Genomic DNA, 22333 nt, shown 5'->3' on the forward strand with positions numbered 1-22333 from the left:
AAAAAATTATAAGCAGCTGGAAGGTAACAAGGAAATGAGTAGCAGCTAATATGGATTTGTCAAGAATAAACCATGTCAAACCAATATAATTATCTATGGCAGGGTAACAGCCATGTGAATTGGAGAGAAGGCTGGATGTAATATATCTTTATTTTAGGAAGGCTTTGTAACAGTCTCACAGGAGATTTTTGTAAGCTGGTAAGGGAAACATGGCTAAGGTGTAAATAATCATAGAATAGGTGCAAAACTGCTTGGAAAACATGCTCAGTGACTGATAATTAATGGCTTGTCAGAACAGAAAGAGCAAGGATCCACATAAGTCTGTCTTGTGCTATTTGGAGGTTTCATTAACATCCTGGATGGTGGCAGATAGAATATACTTACTGCTCTGAGGATGACATGAGGTTGGGAGGGACTGCAGGCATTTTGGAAGGTAAGATTAGAATGAAAATGATCTTGACAAATTGAAGACATGCTCTGGAAAAACTGGATGAAAGTCAGCAGGGAGAATATACTGTACTTAGGAAAAACGAGCTGTACAAATACAACATTTTGAATGACTGTTTAGGAGGTAGTTCTTTGTAAAGTGATTTGGGAGCATAATGGAGGAACAGAGATTAACAGAATTGTGCTCTTGTAAAAATGTATAAATTGTAGTATCAGGCAACATATAGGCGTTATTTGGAGAGAGTGTAAAGGAGGTGAAAAGGGTATGGGCTTAGATCTATAGAGCAGAGATGACAAGAAGCATTTGGCAGTTTTTAGCTCAACTGAAAAGAAGTACTGGACACATAGCAGTTTTTGAGTGGATAAAAACTCTTGCACGGAGAAAAGGATTCTGGTCTCTGTTTCTGTACTACTAGGATAAGAAGTATTTGTATTAAATTTCAGTAAGAAAATTTCAGGTTAGATAGGATATCAGGAAAAAACTTTGTCAGGGATAAGGGATAAGGCTGCATTGGAGTCCATTTCTTAGGTTCTGAATTTGCCTACTGGGGATCTTTAAAACAGGCTATGAGAACTTATCTTAGGAAATGTAGAAATAGTCTGGGACAGGGAACTCTATTTGTAATGTCCCAGTGAGGGTTCATATCCAACCTTATTTTTCTATGATTCTATGTGATCCTTCTTGACACAACAAAAGTCAGGTATCATTATCCTCACCATCTGAAGAGCTGTTTGCCTTTGTACATCTCTTTTAAAGGGGGACACATTGAAAGTGGGGAGGATTGGATGTAGGAGTGGAACTATTGTGTGTTAGGGCAGAGGTGAGAGTGGCTTGCAGCATCTTGTTTTCCCTCTCTTTGTGTATAAACTTTGGAGTTGGGGTGAGAGCATGTTCTTGAATGTTCCAACTTCATTTTTCACCCTCACATGGCATATCCAATTCTCTCACCAAAACATGCTTCTTACTATCAGAGGTGTTATTATTCTTAATTGTTTTACAGTAACGGAAAATATGTTTCTACTCAATCTTTACACACATCCCCCTCCCCCACCACTGCTTTTCCAGCTTCTTACCTACTCAGTCCCTCTGTCCCTTGCCCTCTCTCTCTTATATAAGATAGAGGAGTTTAAAATAAATTTCCAGAAAACCCCCCAAATCCATCATCACTCCCTATCTCCTTAGCATAGAACAGGCTCATCAGCTGCCTTTGTACTCAGTGAACCATATTGTTTGTACTTGACACACATATAGCACATTCCCTCTTTCCTAGTGCCTAAAATACTGGCCACCTTTCTGTCCCTGCTGTAGCAGGCTCTGCTGGGCTCACTGATGCCTGACTGAACCAGTTCCCTTCACAGATGCATAGTTTACTGCCCACCCTCTCCCTTCCAGCTCTTTGTCTTCATCCCTGTCCTCCTGGCTCACCACAAATAAAGGCTTAGCTTCCTCACACTCTCTCCTTATGTGGGACACCTGCCCAGGCAGCAAGAACAAGAGTTATTAACCTGTTCAGCTTGATCTTGCATGCTGCCTGCTTCTCTTGATTATCATGGCCGTTGCCTAGGGGCAGTATTAAAAATAGAGTCCAGACCAACTTACTGTACACCTTCTACCTGGCATGTTAATGAGAAGGGCTCTTCAGATGGTAGTTGAAGAAAAAGCTTTGGTTACAGACAGTAAGTGGCTCATTTAGTTTTCTCTCTTGAGCTGAATGTAGCCTGTAGGCTTGAAGGCTAGATGAATTTTGGCTTTTACATTTGTGTTTCTTGGAGCCCCAGGAATGTTTCAGATCCCTTATTGACAAAATTATCTGACCTTACTGGAGCTCTGCAGCTACATATTTTAATTATATTGTTCTCTGTAATGCCCTGTCAGTGAAGCCCTTTCTTCAGATAAAACACTGATCCAGTTTTGGCAGTAAGTCTTCCTGTTCACCTTGTGTACCAGTCAGGCTATAAAATGGAGAGATCAAGCAGCTTTCTCCTAGGTAAAGTGAGAGCTTTGGTGGAATGGCCAGTTCCATTTGATGGAAAAACAGCCAGTCTTCAAATGCTAGATAGTTTCCATTTGGAGATAGCTGGGTGACGTTGAAAATTCTTGGGTGCTCAGTGATAGCAGCCCCTTTCTTTTGCTATGCTGAGTCACATCTCCTGCCAGTTTAGATGTTACATTAGTGACTGGCCTGTGTAAATGCATTTGATGAAGGCATCCTCTGAACGGTCTTGACGCTTTGCAGTACAAGCTTTGGGAAGGAGTTTGTTTTGCATGTAGTGAGGGTTACCCTGTCTTGTGCTTAAGCAGAAAGTTTGTTGAGATAAAACTGCATGGTGCAGTGGTCCAAAGAGAGAGCCAGGAAAGCCTGCCCTGCTGTCTAGTTGTAGCTAACTCTGCTGTTGTGAGTGATGGGTCCAAAAGTGCTTGTGAGCTTTGATAGAAGTGATTCCCAGATGAACTTCAGGCTGATGATTTTCAAATCCTACAGTGCAATTTGGTGACCTTGTGTTTTCCCTATAGTTGGTAGACAGCTACTCAGAAGGTATCTTTCTATATTTAATCCAGGTAAGTCTGATATGCAAACTTAGTTTTTTGAAGTGATCCTGAACATACTTCAAAATCAAAATGGATACAGTCTTCAGTTTAGATTGTTTCATATATTTCGGTTCATGTCCTTGCAATTTAAAAGAGAACAGAGGCGTTTTTCACTCTTTTTAAAAAATTTGCTAACAAAATACTTTATTGGATTGTAATAGGTACTATAGGCATGATATCACTTCAGCTTGTAAATAAGTCTAATTTGATATACCTTGGTGAAATGTAGATTTGTGCAAGCTAACTGGATTTGGTTTTAACTGTTCCTGTTTATTTCCTATGTATTAGCACCTATAGCAACAGCCTCCTTTGTTGTGCTAATGCCATCAATTCACGTTGGTTTGATTCCCGTGAAACAAGTCCTGCATTAGCAGACATATCATGCAATTGCTATTTGAATTCAGGTCCCTCATGACTGATTGTAGCAGTCACAAAAATGGGCTGTCATAGAGTTGTTATGCCACATGGCATTTGATAAAATCTCAAAATAATACTGTTCATGCGTACAGCTTTAAGAACAAATCCATACTAGAACTTCTGAAAATTCTCTTCATTGAGCTTCGCTTTCTAGTGCCTGAGTGTACGTTCCAGCACTCGCCATAAGAAAGATTTCTTCTTTTACTCATTTTTCTGTGGTCAGCTTCAGTGGCTTTATTACTCTGAGGGATAATGACAGAGGGATAAAGACAGCTTTGAATTTAATTCCCTTTAATGCCTGCAACTAATGATCAAACCAGTAGATTGTCAAAACTGTTAAGTAGCCACAGCCATCCTGTTCTCATTTGGACAATGAGAGCATTGGCTTTGTGTAACATAAGCGATCTGCCATGAGTACAGTCATCTGGTTTTGATGTTAGCACCTGTGTTAGGAATCTAAATGCCTTGAATTCCCTCTCTGGCTAGCACAGAGAGAAAGGTGCTTCTGGAGTGTGGCTGAACCCACTGGCCTCCAAATCTATGGAGATGTATTTCTCCTCTCTCTGTCTTTGGTGCCTCAAATGAGGTGGGCTAAGTCAGGACAGCAGAGCTGCAGCCTTTTATTGTGCAGTTCCTTCTAGTGATTCAGCCAAGAGATGCTGGCTCTTTGAATTTTCGCGTCCTGAAGTGTGAGATAAGGTTGGTGATTTAATTTGAATCTTTTCAAAATTCCTGTGCAGTGAGTAGGAATAGATGGAACGTCAAAAGCACATTTTGTAGACCCTAATTTGGGTCACGTATGAAATAAAAAAAAGGTACAATCAAAATCAAATCAAACTTTACCTAGTATTACTGCCTTGTGTAATAGACAGTCTAATTTAATCATGTCTTATTACTGAATATGGGTGGGAGGAGAAAGGGAGTAAGAGCACTACTTTTCTTAATTTGTTGAATAAACATGTAAACAATTTTCTTCTTGAAAAACTGACCAAAAAAGTAAGAATCTCAAAGTTCTGTCCACAATGGTTTGAGTTTAGACACTGGAGGACTGTGAAAACTGTCAAAAAAACCTGATACTGGAACCTGAAACTGAACATATAAATAATGAATAAAAGATCTGAACTGATTGGTAAGATATAAAAATCTATGTACCTTCGGTCAAATATATGGAAAGACAATATACTAGCAGTAGTAAAATATTACAGTATCTATATACTGAATTTAGAGTCAAAAGAAACAATTGTATCATCTAGTCAGATTTCATTTTGTTTCCGCTCTATGAAACCTTATAGCTTGTGTCTGACTCCAGTGTGTCTCCTAGATACGTATCTATTCTCAATTAGTTGGCAGAAGAACAATTCATAAGCAAGGGAACTTTTTGTTTATACCAGAAACCTTTTCACTACTAAAAAATATGTTCCTAATTCATCATCTTAATTTTTCTGGCTTCAACTTTTAGCTTTCTATTCTTGTTACACTTTTTTATGCTAGATTACACAGAACCTTAATTCCCAGTATTTTCTCTGTGTCAATCCACTTACACACAACAACTGAGGCACCTTTCAATATGTTTTTTAATAAACTAACATTATTTAGCTCTTTAAGTCTCTTGCTGCAAAGTACGTTCTCCTGTGTTGTCATTTTCATGGTTTTGTATGATTTCCTCAATTTCTCAAATATTTAAAAAAATATGAACAAAGCCCCTGTATGTAATATCATAATTTGTATGAGTGCCATACAGAGAGAGGCATTAATTCATTATTGTTCTGCTTTTACAGTCTGGGAAAGCACTGTCTCTTTCTTGCGATGATGTTACTGGGACAAATATGACAGGATGCTCTATTATATCCCCTCATCTCAAACTCTCACGTAGCATCTATGTTCTATAATGTAGTATTTCCATCCTCTTTTATCCCTTTTATTGCATAGGCTGTAGGCCATAAGGTTTGCTTTCAGTGATCCCACCTCTATAAATTTGCATTTGGCTGTATTGAAGCACATTTTTTTTATTGGATCCAGGTAACCAAATGATGCTGATAACTTGTCAGATTGCCCTGTCCTCACTGTTATTTATGTTTCTATCCTTTCTCCCTCACTGATTACGGTAGATCATGATAATCATTTCACTGGCAAGTATTTTTCTGACCTGTCAATTAATCAGTTTTCAGCCCATTTAGCATGTGCTTTATTGATATTATATAGTGCCAACTTTTTAATCAGTCATGTTTTATTGAATGAATTGCTTTACGAAGTCTAAGCTACGCAATTTTATTGGATGAATCTGTAATCTTATCAAAATCATGTTAGTATGATTAGAATTATTTTCTCTAAATCCATACTGCCTGCAATTAATTGCATTCATATTCTTTACTCTTTATCAATTAGACTTTGTATCAGCTCACTCTTTCTTTTGTCTTGCTGTATGTCAGGCTAACCAGTTGCGCTGCTTATTCTTTAAAAATTAATGGCACATTAGCATTCTTCTGGAATTTCCCTGCTATTTTAAGATTTATTAAAAATTAATAGAAGAGATGAGAGATGCCCTCAGTTATTTGGGCCTGTTGATTTGAATATAATTATCCCTGGCAGATGCTGTCTGATACTTTCCTCAGTTACTAATTATTGAGTAGTGAAATCTGTGTTTGCCAAGTTAAAATGTAAAACATGAAATGCTGCCAAAGCTTAAGCTTTGTGTTTGTAGTGTTCCTAAAGTCATGAGCCCTTTAAGCATGCCCTATCTTATCTTTTAATGTGATAAAGATAATAAATAGATATCAGAGACAATCTGTTACCAGGAAGGTTTGAAAGCTTTATAGTTATAATTACATATATAATTATGAGAAACATTAAATATGGATGAAGTTTTCACACTTACAGTTTAAAAGATAAAACAGATTTTGTTCTCAGATTAAAAATGGGAAACTTGTTCTGTAAATATGGTACATGATGACTTTAGACCTAAGTTTGTCTAAAACTAAAACATAACATTTAAAAATGACCCTTGGCAATGCTAAGATTATAAAATACCAGAGGAAGAATTATGCCTAGACATATCTGTAATCCTTAAACCAGAGAGGTACTCTCTGAAATTTCTTTAACTATCACCAGTGATTTTGGATGATGCTGTTATTGGATCATCTAGAACCTCTTATGACTCTAACAGCAGCATTGTCCTAAATTGCAATCTCTTTCTGCACAAACTAGAAGACCTATCAATAGAGCTCAATTACAGTATGACTCCCTTTCACTGAAGTTAAGTTATAGATGTGTCCGACTTCAGTGACAGGAGAGTTAGATGACAGTGAGTACACTTTGAAAAAAATATGCCCAGTAATAATGACAAACTACTACTTCAAATTTTAGAAATATCAGTATCACTGATTTATACATCAATATCTTCCTTGTTAACCTGAGGTCATAATGTGATAATAATTATGAAAATAATCAGTAGAAAACTTCATGATAGTAACAAAGTTCTTATAATTATTATAAGACAATATTATTATTCTAACAATTGTGCAGGAGCAGCTGTTGTTATTGTTAGGTCTTTCTATAAAAAGAGCAGTAGTGTAAGGAAGTAGTCTAGGAACCATCTGTTAATAGTAGTTGTATGTTCAGAGCTTCCCACTGGAGAAAATGGGCTTGTTTGGGTTACCACAGTAAGAATTAAGATATAGATTTGGGAATAAAAGACACATTTAAAAGGACAAATTAAGGGAAGTTTGCTTAGGTGCTTTCATGGTCACCAAGCAATAAATAAACTTTTACCCTTCTCCTTTTTATTTTTTACAAGGAATCAGATAAAAAGCAAGCACTTTTCCATCTAGGCTTCCTCTCTTTTAAATTCCCAGAATCTCTGAAAACAAGTGTAACTTGGAATATGAAAGAAGTATTTTTAACTACCTAGTGATATCAGCAGCTGTATAGTAGTTGGCATGAGCTGAGTTTTAAGAGGACATAATCTAAATAGAAAAGTATTTAAAACTTCCCTTCTGCACAGTGTTACTGGTAGAATGCTGTCACAGGAACCTTAATCTAGGATTTCCTGATATTTTTATTGGTACAAAATTACAGCCATTAATTATGGATATGCCAGGAATATTATTTTTTTCTCTTTCATTTCGCAAATTATCTTCTTTAAGGAAAGTCTCTTGATTGGAAAACAAGGTTCTGTGCTCTAAAACTGGACAGTAGTATAGGGGGGAAGCAAACTAAGACTGTTGACTTGGCTTACTGACCATTTTTTAATTTGAGGGACCTAATGCAATTATCCATGTCTAGGCGTTTAGTGCTACTTGAAATAACTAATGTATCCAAGACACTCAGGTATGACACAGAGCTCTCAGATGTGGCACAGGACTTACAGAAGCCTGTGACCTCCTAGATCAGCACTTAAAGGTTAAGAGGATTACCATCAGGCATCCCAAATGGCACTAGCAATCTGTGTGAGGAAAATCAAATTGAGTTACAAGTTTTGGGTATTTGCATGGACTCAATTGCAGGAGGGAGCTTTAAATCTAGAATGCAGAGTGTTTGTGACTATATAGAGCTTATTCTGCATTTGATGTGAAAATTTGCTCTTTTGTATGATTAAATGTATTAGTAGGAAATTAGCAAGAAAGAAGTTAGTATTTGCTACCCTAGAAATTAGTATTTGCTATATCAGATCTGTGACCTGAGAGGTTCCATTAGCATTAATCTGCCATTCTATACATATCTTGCTTACATTTTTCAAAGAAAGCTCCAAAAACATTGTTAAAATCAGGATGCACATGACACAGCTGACCTTATTTTCCCACTATGATTCCAGCTTGTAGATTGCATCTCACTTCATAAAATATTGATATAATACAGAATTTAAAGCTTAAAAAAATGTTCATGGGCTCTAATAATTGTCTAGAATGGTGCAGTGAAGGTGTTTCACAGAAGTAGATCATCCCGGTTTTCAGAATAAAGACTAATTAGATATCATTCACTTATATAATGTAAGAGAGCAGTATTAATAATACTCATGAGATAACTTGTCTAAAGTCAATGTAGAGCTACAGTATTACTTAATCAGAAAATGTTTATTGAGTAATTCTGGCCCAGAATCAATTTAATTTGAGCATCAGGAACTTCTTCTCTGCAGCATGGAGCTCAGTGCTGTCTTCCAGGTTTATTTTAGGTTTATTGCTATAATCTCAGTAGCTTGGTGCTTTTGCCTTGTGTTCTGGCAATATGGCAAAACAGAAGTGTCTTTTAGAAAAATGTATAGGAATGGAGATCTTTTTTCAAAATTGCATGCTCAGAGTTAGACATCTAAATTCATATAGCAGAAGAGGTAACTGAATTCTTGATATCTTACAGAGAAATCTATCTCTTATCAATCATCTGATCCAAGCCTTTTCAATATTAGTACTTTCTATACAGCAGTGTCCATTTACCAATTAGGTTCTATCACTTTCTGAATTCATTACTTGACATTAAATCACAGTTACTGAGAATAACCTTTAAGCTCTTCAGAACTACATAATCTTTCTTTATTCTCAAAGGTTTTTGTCATCCTTCAGCATATGCTTTGTGTGATTTTGATGAAGCGAGGTTCACACAGTCCCCCAGGTCACTAATGAAAATGAATAGCACAGAACCCAGCGCCAGTTCCTCTGAGATCCCAGTTAATGTATTGCTCCCTATTTGGAAGCTGTACAGTTGCTGCTTACTTGCTTCATGATCCGCCAGCCATTTTTTATGTCTGCTATGGTTTTTTTACCAACACATTAGTTCTTCAGTCAGCAGCTGTGGAGTGCCTGGTTTTGGGGCAGAGACAAATGTAGGGTTCCTTTCAAAATCCTTCAGCTTCAGCTAATTCATTTTTAGTTATTGACTTCTTTACCTAATTGACCATTTGGAATGTTTTTTTAATACCTTATCAATAAATAGCCTACTTAATTTTTTCTGTAATTTTCTGGGCCTGGAAACTACATTGGTAATTTTGGATGGCTTTCTGGTGATATCTTACAAAATTAATAGAACACCAGAATATAAAAATGTCATTTTTTTCTCCATTTCTATTTTCAGCAGAGAAAGTCAGGCTAACAGAAAATAGGAAGTTAGGAGCTACATCAGGTAATTTATCTCCTAAGTTGTCAAAACCTTTCTTTGAAGAATGGCCCTAATAAAGAGATGGTGCTCAAAGAGAGATTCTGCTCACGTGAGCACACAGTAGTTGAAAGATCAGATTTGCCACAGATGCCATGGAAAACAGGCATGTGTACTGCCAAGACACATCAATTCGGGTTCTTCTTGTGGTGTACATGTGTATGTATGTAGTCAGAACGTTCTTCAGGCAGTTAAAAATATGTCAGAGTAGCACTCCTATGTCTTTTGCAATAATCTTCCTATTGAAGGATTCTTATCAGGTGATGTGGAGTCAATTATCTCCTTCTGCATCCTTTGCATTCCTGTGCAGAACTAATTTCTCAGCTCACCTCTTGTATTGATGCTGTGCTCCATACACACAGAGTACTCTGCATAGAAAAATTCAGTTGGTTTATTGGGATGAATTATTTCTTTGGTCATGTTGCAAGAATTAGTAATTTTATCAAAGCACCCTATTAAGCAATATATTTAAGCACATTGCCTAATTAAACTTTTGAGACACTTGAAACTAGTTACATGCTGAATCATCATCTCAGTACTTATTGTTGAGTATGGCCTGTGAAGGAATAAAACAATTTAAATCATCGTATATTGAAAACATCTGGTGATATTCTAGCCACTTCTAGACTAGATGTCTAATATTGTCTGGCCCATGTAGACTAGTCTATGCTTATTTACTCTCCTGAGGCAGAACACAAATTACCTAATAACATCGGTCCAAAAACGGCCTATATCTGTACAGGTACAGGTACTATAAGCAGAGATTCTTCCTTTTTAGCCTAAATCACTCAGCTTTTCTTCTTCAGAAGGAGGTTTGATGTGATATAAAAGTGACCTAGGTTTAAATAAAACACTTAATGTGAGTGCTTTGCATTGTAGTGATTGAGCCAGCAATAGTTTTGATAATATGCCCTCACACTGCTAGCCTCTTGGGTCTGAGGGATTTTCTAATGCAAACCATAATGTAAAATTCATTAGCTACCAGTAGCCAGGGTTCTGAATCTGCTTGAGCCAATGAATTAATTTTCATTTCTGAAAATATTCATGAAATGTTGTCTTATGATAATCCTATATATTATAATGGCTTTTAGATGGCAGTATCATAAATCTAATGTACTTAAAGCATGCAACTGTGAATTAGCATACTCTAGTATAAAGGAATTATGGTGCCCAGATGAATTTTTAAATCCTTGAGTGACATGTGCTGTGTATGTTTACAAAAAGTGTAACACATGTGCTTGTGTATCTGTCTTTCTAGCTATGCATATAGCTAAATTTCAGGGTGTGCTTTAAAACTTCAGCTGGAACTATACGTGTCTGTGTGTGCATCCATGCAGATATGTATGGCTCTCTGGCATGATGAAGAAGTTACTACAGGATAGGTGCAACTACAGTTATTTCTCTGCATTTATAACTGCCTAGGAAAAATTCTGTAGGAAGCTTTAGTTTCACACTGACAGATTTAGACTAAACTATTGCTATTGCATGCAGTGCATAAAAGCAAGAAAAATAGAGTAATTAAAGCTTCTGTTCACCCAATTTAGTTGTCAAAATGCATCTGTGAGTTAGATTAAAAAAAGAGGGCTTTCAGAAGAACAATAAGATATTAATTATACCAAAGGGCAGACTGAAGAGTTTCACCTTTTCTGTGGACAAGCAAGATTAATTAAAATGATGAATTTTAAGGCACTGGTCTGAAGCCTCAGGATAACAGGGTGCATACTACAAGATTTTCTTTGTAACTTTCAGCATTTCATTTTGGGAGTTTCTATATGAAAAGTCTGTGCTGTGACCAGAAAGTCAGAATCAACCTGAACATGAATGGAAAAATCCTATCAGCTGTTTTTTTCTCAGACCAGAACTCACCATGATTAGCTTTTAAAGTCTGATCTGAAATTGCCCTAGGAGTGAACCAAAAATTGGGATTTTCGTTTGCTGGATCAGAGAATACAAGGAAAGAGAAAATCGGATGTTGCTTAGCTGTGTCCCTGTTCAGCACAGTTGAAGTTATCTCATATTGCAAACTTTCTTGTCTTTGGTTTACCCAGCTGACTCATAGCACAAGTAACATGAATCCTCACTTCTGCGCTGTAACACTGTTTTGTGTTGCCTTGTAGACCCTAACAGGGACCTGCTCAGGATGGAAGGGGGCAGTTTGCTAAGGCTACGTACCTCTTAACTAAATCACTTCTTGGGAAATGGGGTGACCAGTGTTTGATTTTGGCAAAGGACTATGTATTGCAATTACTAACTGGGTGCTGTAAATGCTGAGGGGGAATCAGCTGGCTGAGCTTCTTCTTACCAAAGTCTGGGAGTACTTGGGTACCTATCTTCATGTGCACATGCCACAGGCACAGATTTAACAGGACAGGGAGCTACAACATGTCCTCCCTGTCCTTCTGGCTTCTACGTCCCTTAGCGCTGGACCTACCTGAATTCCCAATTTGGTGCAGCATGACAGGGCCTCCTCAGCAGCTCAGCCCCAGGTGCCAGAGGAGCTGGGAAGACAAGTGATGCTCAGCCTCTGGCAACAATAAAAAATGGTCAACACACTGTGTTGCGGTGCTGCCCCTTGTCTCGTGATCTTTCTATTTTTCAGTGTTACATTTGGCTACATAAATCAGCTTGAACCAGTTCAAACCAGTTCAGATTTTTTCACGTATCCTACCAAATCATTACTGGACTGACCAGATCTGTTTCAGTCACAGCAAGGCCTAGATACTAATTGCACTAAACATGTGATGATTTGACTTCTTGCCTGTGACTGTGACTATTCATCTGTGGTGGAAAACTGGCTTGACCAACGTACAAGAAGCTGAATGCATACTGAGGTGGCTGACAAGTCATCCACAGTGATCCTTTTGAAGAGTGTCAAAGCTAGCTCAGGTAATATCTGTGGAAGTCAAAGTCACAATATTGACTGCAGTTGAACACAGTCTCGGGATTTGTAAAGGAGCCTGAAGCAGTAAGTGTCCAAATTGCATTAAAGAGCAATTGGAGCAGCTGAATGTTAACTCCTCTGTGTCTTGGAGAGTCTCTATTTTTGATGGAGTCTCTAGGCATTGGTATGAAACTTCTGCTGTTAGCATTTGTACTATCATTACATAAGGCTGAAATCTTAGGAGCCTGTTAGCTTGCCCTTTACAATAAGTGCTTAATTAATGAAAATAACATGTACCGAAGAACATCAGATAGCAAAAATAATAGCTGGTTTCACTTTAGTCCTCTCGCTTTCAAGTATTTAGTGTTGCTATGGGCTGAGTTTATGTAACACCTTAATTTTGTATTTTTCACAGAAATGTAACCTGGAATAATTTAGCTATCCCAGACACCCACTGTTCCAGAGAGCTAGAAGAAGGTTACCAGTGCCCACCTGGATTTAAATGCATGGACCTTGAAGATCTGGGACTAAGCAGGCAAGAGCTGGGCTACAGTGGCTTTAATGAGATAGGTCTGTCCTACTGGTAAAATCCATTTCAGTATCCGTTTAAAAATGTTTATGAAATGAATAGAATGGATAGCTCATGTCTGTGCTGAAAAGATATCAAGAGCAATCGGTATTCTGCTCAAGTAGAGCACATGCCAGAAAGAGAAGCTGTGCTATTTGCTTTGGAATTATGAAGTTATCATCTATTTTTACATTGCCTGGGATCCCAGGATTTAAATAACTTTAAAACAATGTCTTTATTTAAGAAGAGTCAACCATTGATTATCACCAGTATGCAAATGTGATGACTAATTTCTGATTTTATTTATGATTTGTTTTAGAGTATATAATTCATCCTAATTGTCTAATTTTAGTAGTTCCCATGAAAAAAAAACCCATTACTTTGATAATCATCTTGGTACTAAAGACAAGGGGGGAGAGAAAATGAGATCATGTATATCTGTGGCAATCTCAATCCAAACTGTGTAAATCAGAACATCATCCAGAAAAACGATTGGGAGTCAGGCAGATTCTGCAATACAGGTGCAATTTGTGTTCTGTGAAGAACACTGCAGAGTCACCAAGAGAAGACATTTGCTGCTAGCTGCAATGTGTTGTGCTATCCCCTTGGGGAAGCGAGTGTAGAACAATAATTCAGGAAAGGTGACAAGAGCATGGGCAGCTGTGGCAAGATCCATATCCAAATAGAAAATACGCAGTTACCCTGACAGAACATTATGGTTATCTCACATTTATTTAGCAGACAAAGGTCCAACAGGAGCCTGCAACTGTAAATTTTCATTTCAGCACAGGTAGGGAAGTCCCTTCAAAAGATAAAGCATGCCTGCAGGCTGTATTCTTTCTCATGCATTTATCTGACTCTGATAAGCTTTTTTTTTCATTTTTCCTGGACTGAGCTCCAGACTGTTATCCTGGCCCCAGATGAACTTGAAGGTAATAAAAAGGTTTAATGACTGAATGACTGCAATCCAAAAAGGTTTTTTTGCATATTGAAAGCCTTTGCAGCTGAAATCACTGCAGTTGGTTCCCAGGCTGCTGAATATACACAATGAGTGAGAGAGTTACAGGAAATGGTCTGAATCCTGTTACAACAGGTACTCTGTGATACCAAATGCTTTCTGAACAAAAACTGTCATTTGTGTCCTTTCTTTTTATTGTGAGAAAGGGAGAAAAAACTGATTTCAACCAAGCTCCATTCTGTTTCCTCTGGGAGTCAGAAGCTTACCAGTTGTACCAGTACTGCTAGCTGAATAGCAGTATTGATAGTACCTATCTTTTACATAATTTTTTTCTTCAGTAGATCTCAAAGGGTAACTCTGTCTGATCTCTCAGACAACCTTCAGATTCCTAAGTTAATGGCATACTGCCATGCCTGGGTGAACATGAGCTGAGTTCACACTAGAAGCTAAAAACATCCACATGCAAGTTCTCTAGTTCGAGATGGTTTGGGAGAGGAGCGTGGGATAGGTGTATCACCAGAAGAATTATGCCTTAGATAGAAATCACCCTTCTTATCTTGACATGCAAAATTATTTGTGGCATTGAAGGCTGTTATTCTAGCTGCTTAACTGGTCACTGGGAAAAGTAGCTGCAATGCCTTAGACAAGCTTAAGTGGGTGGATGATCTGAACGAGGCTCAGAGTGCATAATAAAAGAGGCCAGTATGTTTTTAATGATGGGGGCAAGTTGACAAAGACAGGTGAAATAGTTTGTCAAAGGGTGCCTGCAAAGCTAGTTATAAAAACAAGGCTCAAACTCCAGTCTCCTGACTTGCAGTCCTATACTTTATCAATATGTCATTCTGAGTGCTGCATTTTAAAGATCAAAGATTGCTAATAGACTTAGGAGACTTGTCATTGATATATTGTTTTTGTCTAGAAATAGGTAACCAGGATATATCGCCTCTTGGTACAGCAGCTAGAAGTTAAGTTGAATATCATTTGAAAGCTGATTACTAAACTTTAAAATACTGGGTAAGACACAGCAGCTTTGCCACAAAATTTTAAATAAGCATCCTCAAATTAGGAATGTTATAAACAGGGTTATAACTATCATAAATCTCCATTTTGTGATGCACCTTTGTATGTAGTTAACAGGTAAGTAATGCAGTAGATCTTTTCTGTGTATTTATACTATTTTATTGTATACATTCATTGATATTTTACTTGCAGATATTATTATGCAGCCTGTCCTGTTGGTTCCTGAAATCTGTCATTACACAAATCACAAGAGCATAGCAGTATGGCAGCTACTGTATAATTAGCACCACTTAATTTGCGGTCTATAAGTACAGGCTATGCATATTTGAATTTGGTAATTTCAGTTATTTTTCTTCTCTTTAAAGTAAAAGGGAGGGGTTTTAAAAATTTTATTACTGGGTGAAAACCAAACTGTCCTAATCAGATAGGAGTTAATAGACTTTTTTATACTCTGAGGGCTATGCCGAGTAGGTAGTTTCATATTTGGAAAGTCCCTTAATTTTGGCCATACCTGCTCTCACTTTTAAAAATGGCTTCGGTTTTAAAAGGATGAAAATCAGAAAGGTGATAGTGTAAGTTTGGGTACTTGACAATATATTTATTTCCCAAGTTTTCTATTTTTAGTTTCGAGGTGTTCTGTTCATCTGTTTTATGCATGCTTCTGTGCAAGTATGTATGTGTTGTTTAAGGAGGAACATAGTTACAGACTACTGATAAATACGATTGAAGTCATCTTGTCAAGATAATCCAGGCCATCCCCCTTCTGATGTGAAGCAGACTTCACAATCCCTGCAGGCAATCTATTGCACTGCTTCATTGTCTGTACTTTTAGGAAGATTTTCCTAAATTATAACCTGAATCGTTTTTGGTTTTTTTTTTTTTTCAATTTAAGATCATAATTTCTCACCTTATTCACAACTGACATAAAGAAAACTTTAAAAAAGCTTTTCTGCATCTTTCAAGATTATCATTATGCCTCTTCTACTCTCTATGGCCCTGCTGGTCTATATAGCTCCAAATGTTTCAGACTTTTGCTATAGGACTTTCATTTTATACCTTAAATTATTCTTATTGTCCTTCTCTAGACTTTATCCTGCTGATTCACCTCTTTGTTGAAGTGCAGTACTGGCAGAATACCACAGTAGAGACATCACTTTATGTGGTTTTAAGCTCTATTACAGTTTCTATATCCCAGTGAGATGTTTTCCATTTTCAGAACAGCATGTTGTGGGTGATTCATGCATTCTTCTGATTTGTTATAGCCCTTGTGTCCCTTCAAAAGAGCTGCCATCACTGTTTCCCATCCTTTATTTGTTTACTTGATTATTTCTTTTTAAATGTAGACCCTTACATTCATCTCTGTTGAATAGCTTTCTTCTTTTTTCTGACTATTTTGTCAATTTCCAAAGATCTGGAATTTTTATGCTTTCCTGCTGAATACTTTCAGTGCCTCTTATCTTACTTTTATCTGAAATTTGATGAGTATAGTTTATCTTCTATCAACCTGGTCAAGAGCAGAAAAATAAATAGGAACAGACCAAGAACAGATTCTGTTGGAACCTCATTTGACAGTCTTCCTTTCTGACAATGTTGTATTGATAGCTGCTCATAAGGACACTTAACAAATGGTTTTGCACCCATCACAGAGTAGTTTCACCTAGCCATGTTACTGTATGTTGTCATGGTGAGACAAGTGTTAAAAGTCTTTTAAAATCAAGAGGTATACCATCAAGTTCTTCTCCTCTCCTTATGAAAATGCTTCCATTCTGCATTTGTACAGCAATAATACAAGATTTGTGCCATAGGTTCTCCAGTGCCTGCACCCTTTAAATATGTATTAATAGTATAATACTTACACCTGATGTTTGTGAAGGTATTATTTCAAACATGGGCCACATCAGCATATATCTACAGCTAATGCCTCTGTTCTTCAGTGTACGTATTTCTAGATTGGATGTAGAATGAAATTAACACCAATTGATTTTGCCAACTTTACCAGTGTCATCTCTAATAAGAGTGAAGTTACTAAAAGCTGGGGCAGTTCTGTCTGGTTATACCTCTAGGACAGTTACAAGTAACAGTCACAGAGGTTTGTCTTAGAACTGTTTGTGAAACTGGAGAATTAATGAAACATTGAGTGGAGAGCCAATTAGCTAAGGTCTCAGTATCTCAAATCCATTTCTCTGTGAAGTTCTGAAATGGAAGGATGGAATAGTACAGAAAGAATAATCTGGCCCCCTAGATGAGGTGACTTCAGATGTTTCAGATTTCAGCTGATGGGAGGCTAGAAATTGTTACTGCTTTCTTCTGGTAAGTTGATCATAAATTCAGTAGAAACCCGAGTACTCTTTCCAACAGTGTGACACAGAACTTCTTAAGTAGGTGTTCTTATACAGTGGGTGCCTCCATATTAATTGAAGTCTTTTATCCATCAGGATGCCTGAAAGATTTTTCGAATACTACCTGTGGGGCTGAGTGGGAGTAAGAGAAAGAATATGAATGAAAGGCTTGTCTGGCTGTGTGGATGTGGGTGGCAAAGCTCCTTACTATTGACTATACCTGTATGGTACTGTCAAGCTCTTATCTTTCTCAGACTTCTTAGCTGATTTTGATTCAGGTTCCTATAAAAACGTTGATGTTTCCTTCATATTAGAACGGCCTTCAGCCTTGTCTCCCACTGAGAGCATCAGGTACATTCACAGCTGGCCTGTTTCTTCTTTTTGATTTTATTCTCTTCTTCTCTGTGTTTTTCCTAGCTGTGTTTAATTCTGTAGGATGTAGCTGACAGCATGACAGTATCATGAAGTGTGCAAAAAAAGTTGAAGTAAATATTGAAAAAATGACCTTTGTTTTGTGAATAAACCCAGTAATTGTACAACTCATTAGGCATATGGTTGTATTTGCATAAGTATTTGCATCTGATTTATCTAAAAAGCATAAATATAATTGCTGAATTAAATAAGAGCGTGCAAGACTTGGCAAATGGAGAACTATGACAAGTACTTCTATCTTCCATGTCACTGTTTATCTGGGTGTGCGTCTACCTTTAGTCAATATTTAACGTGGCAGTAATTGCTGTCAGGGCCACACTAAGGTTGTTGGTAGAGCTGTGTGGGTGCTGCTGGAAAGGGTGTCACATAGACACAAATGTGCCAGAACCCCCACTGTTGCTGGATCCTGGGCAGTTTTCCTCCTTACCTGTACTTTTCACACAGTACAGATCCTTTTGCAATTCAGATTTTTGTAACATCTGGCTAGTAATCATTCCACATGCCTCGTGGGTGCCATTGTCTGTAATCATCTACAGATGTACACTTGCAGCTACATTACTGATTTTACTCTTCACGTAATCCTCGAGAACCTTTTTTTTTGTGATTTACAGTTCTACACATTGCTTCAGATAGTCTCAAAAGAAAAAGGAAGTCCCAAATGAAAGACACATAAAAGTTTAAAAATACTCTACAAAGCGAGAGTTTTATGCCATGAAAGATCATTCTGAAAGGAGAAGGAGATCTTATTCTATGCTGTATCATCAACCCATCTGTCAATTGCTAGGGCCAATAGCCTATTAAATTATACTAATTACATCGTGTACCTGCAGAGAGTGTTTGACAGACTGACATATTAATGTCCATTTTACATATAATAGATAAACACACACATGTTGTATCTTGGAGACAAATAATGAAATTTCAGTGGTAAGGAGTGCTTCAAAGCACATATATAAAAATTACATCTGTATTAAACCATACTTGCCTTACAGTAGAAGTGAACACTGTTCAATGGCATGGTGAGCAGCAAAATGATCTCATTTCATGAGCTGTAAAACAGTAACAGAGATTTAGGTCTCAGATGTTTCCCACTTTTATTATAAGGCCTTTTCCCTTATAATATGTGACCCAGAATTTAAATATTCTTGGCATGCCTAGAGTTGAGAGCCTTTTTTTAAATTGGTAATCAGAAGAAAAATTTTATATGTCACTGTGAAAAACGTCTGCCATGATTAGATTAAAAGTGAACCTAATTTAATGTTTGTGAAAGGAAACGTCACAGTGGGGCCAAAGTCAACTTCCTCAATTCGCTCATAGGTATTGTTTTAATAAAAGACTTGCACAGGGATCAAAACAGCCCCTTTGTTTACCTGTAAATTGAAACTTTATCTACCAAATATGGGAGTTACATTGTCTCTTAGGAATTCTTTTGTGATGGGGAAAATACTTTTGAGTGCGCAACCGGTTTGAATTGCAAAGGTGCTGCTGTTAGGCTGCAAGAATATTGGGGTGGCATTAGGTCCATTGTTCAGAAGGAAGGCATTAAGGTTAAGATCGTATGCTGTGAACCTGAATTTTGCGCCTCACTGTCACAATCCCTTAAGTACATTTTCCATGAGAGATGTAATGTTGCCTAGAGGTTGGGTACCTGTCTCTAGGATTAGAATTCATAGTGGCAGAGTAGTGTATTGAGTGGTGAGGTGTGATGGGCACATGAAAGCCAAACAACTGGAAAGGGAGAAAGGATGCTCATAGCAGTCTGGAATAAAAGCTGAAAAGTCAGCCTGAATCAGATCCCCAATTAGGTACTCCTAGAAACAGCAAGCATTCAGAGCTACAAATCCATTGGTTTATGTGGACACCTATATCATGAATTTGACTGCAGGAGACTGATACACGTTCTTAAAGAGAAAATAGAAGTGACCCATGTTTTTATATAGTAGTGCAGAAGTCAAAGTGAGAGACCTGCATTCTGGAAGGATGCCCTACTCACCCCCATGCAGGGGCTGGGGCAAAGTATGCTCCCTTCCACCTTCCTCCCTCTGAGTCTGCAGCAGCAGGAATTCCTGGCCCCAGAGGAAAGCGAGCAACACCAAACTGGTGACTAGAGGTGACAAAGACCCACTCTTTGTCATTCTTCCATGAAGTTATTTTCAATTTTTCTCCATGGACTGCCTAACACAAAAACGTATAAAGCCACCTTTAACATTTAGGAGGCTGAACGGTAACAAGACATACCAACATAAAAGAAAACACTTGAAAATCCAACTTGGTGTTCCTGCTGCCACTGGATGAAGAAAAGAGCCTGTCACTGGTGGCAGAGGCTGACCTTTTAATTTCTCTGTCACTCCACGCCCACTTGACACAGCCTGCTTGTCTCTTGGTGGCAGTATTAGCAGCCACTTGGTCTTTCCAGGTCTCTGGCATGGGCAAGAAAGGCAGGTGGATTAAGACTGATTAGTTGTCCTAGGCAACTGCCTTCTTTGCCAGCTCTGAGACTTCAAGATCCATGAGGAACAGTGAATTATGAGTTGATGAACAGAATAAAAATTATATTTGCAGGTTTTTTTTTCAAAGTAGGAGATATGACTGATAGTGAAAAGGATTGCAAGGGTGTTTTCAGCCTCCTAATACACCTCCTTCCTCCCCCCACTGCCCTTTCACACAGTTATCTCCACCTGAATGAAGCCAGTGTAGTTTTGCACAGACATAGATGGCCACAAATGCAGATCAGCATCACCACCACCGCCTGAATCCCTTGGGTCTGAGTCATTTGGTATCTGGGGTAATAGAAAGCAATGACAGAATGTAATTGTTAAGTCAGAGCCTCCATTTAATTGTACCAGTTAAAGGCTGAGAGATTGAGCTCTTATGGAAGAAGCATTGGTTCAGTAAAGATTTCATCAAAATTTGCAGTCAGACTCTTTTATTCTACAGATAATATGTACGCTTGATATACATACTGAGTCTTAATGTTTTGTTCATCCTAGCAAGTGCATCATAGTATTAAATACTTTGATAAACAGGTCTAATCTTATTCCACCTATACAGCTTTTGGATTCAGGCACTTGCATGCAAAGTGCTTAATAAGGCGGCCTTCATCCATGACTGCGGCCTGTGGAGTTATCATGGTAACATGACAAGTGATAATGATATTAATGTGTGAAGGTGTCAGAATGTAATTAGGGAAGCCATTCAGACCGTCTAGTGATAAAACTCATATTTTCTAAATGTGAGACAAAATGACTTAAAGTATGCCCCATTAGTCCACTGATTGAGAAACCAGTGAAAATCATTATTTCAAAAATGGTGATAGATTTTTGTTTTTCTCACTGAATTTCCTTCCTTGGCCTTGCAGACGGAGAGCATTAGGGCCCTGATCCCAACTGAGGCACTGTTGCGGGCAAAAGCGTCTCCACTCAGGGGATGTCACTTACTTGTTTTACTGCTAATTAACATAAACCTATAATCACTCATTCAGGTATTAAGATACAAGGAAGACAGTTAAAGAGACAGGGAACACACCCTTCCTGCTTCACCTGTCTCAACTTCAGTCCACACACCTCTTCTCCCCATGTCCCAGCTGCCACTCCTGTTTTTGCAGCATGTGAGGCAGGGAGTGGCACAGAAAGCTGGGTCGGTGCATAGTGGATTCTTTTTTTCGCCGCTTCTCATTTCTTACACTTCTGCTGCTGCTCCTTCCTTCTTAATCATCTCCTCTGCTCTAGAATGGGCTTAGCCATGGACTGCAGACACTGTTATCCCCAGTGCAGCCACCTAAATAAACCTAGGCATGACAGCTGAGACTGGCTTTATATATAGGTACCTTCAGAAGGTTATACAGGTTTTTGGTGAGCACAGAGGAGTGAAGAAAAAGGTTCACATGCCCTGTGCAGGTGAGAACAGTTTTCAGTCCTCACTGTGTTGTTCCTTTTGGGAAATAATTCGAGTTATGAAGGATGTGAACACTGTGATGAGTGAAGCATGGCTATGTGAATAAGATAAATAAGTTCAGTTTGTTCCTTAGATATAATGAACAAGTTGAAAGGGAGTCAACTGTTTGGGCTTAAGGCACAATAGTGTTTTCACTGGTTGCAGCTTCTTAAGGACTTGCTTACAAGGCCATGTTTAGTTTCTCATCAGAAAGACTTTAATAACAAAAGGCTTTGGAAGTTTTGTTTTTTCTTTGGGATATCTTTTTATTTGGCAGGAAGAAGGGAGGGGTGGGGGGCGGTGTTTTAAGGTATGATAATACTTCTGGCTGTCCCATTCTGTCTGTCTGTGTTGGTTTTGTTAGTGTTTGAATCAAAGTGATATTCTTGTTTTCTTCCATTAAAGAGCCTGTCTTTTGCCTGTGATCATTAAATGAGTGAGTGACCTCTCCCTGTCCTTACCTCGATTCCTGAGCCTTTTGATTCTTTTTCTCCTTCCCAGTGCTGGGGGGTAAGGAGTGAGTGAAGCGCTGCATGGTGCTCAGTTGCCCTCTGGGCTCAAACCTTGACACGTGGTCAATGTGTTAATATTTTCTTTCATTGTAAAT

At 38.0% G+C, this 22333-nt stretch overlaps 1 protein-coding gene across 1 annotated transcript in view; it reads left to right on the forward strand.

Moving 5' to 3' along the window:
• The window catches only part of NALCN (sodium leak channel, non-selective), a 250382-nt gene that overhangs the window by 39982 nt on the left and 188067 nt on the right, over positions 1-22333 (forward strand). Inside the window, exon 8 of the mRNA XM_074815367.1 lies at positions 12892-13046. Within this exon, the coding sequence (XP_074671468.1) occupies positions 12892-13046 (155 nt within the window). The remainder of the gene's footprint in view (positions 1-12891; positions 13047-22333) is intronic.

This window comes from Strix aluco, chromosome 2 (genome assembly GCF_031877795.1).
Source record: "Strix aluco isolate bStrAlu1 chromosome 2, bStrAlu1.hap1, whole genome shotgun sequence".
Lineage (NCBI taxonomy): Eukaryota > Metazoa > Chordata > Aves > Strigiformes > Strigidae > Strix > Strix aluco.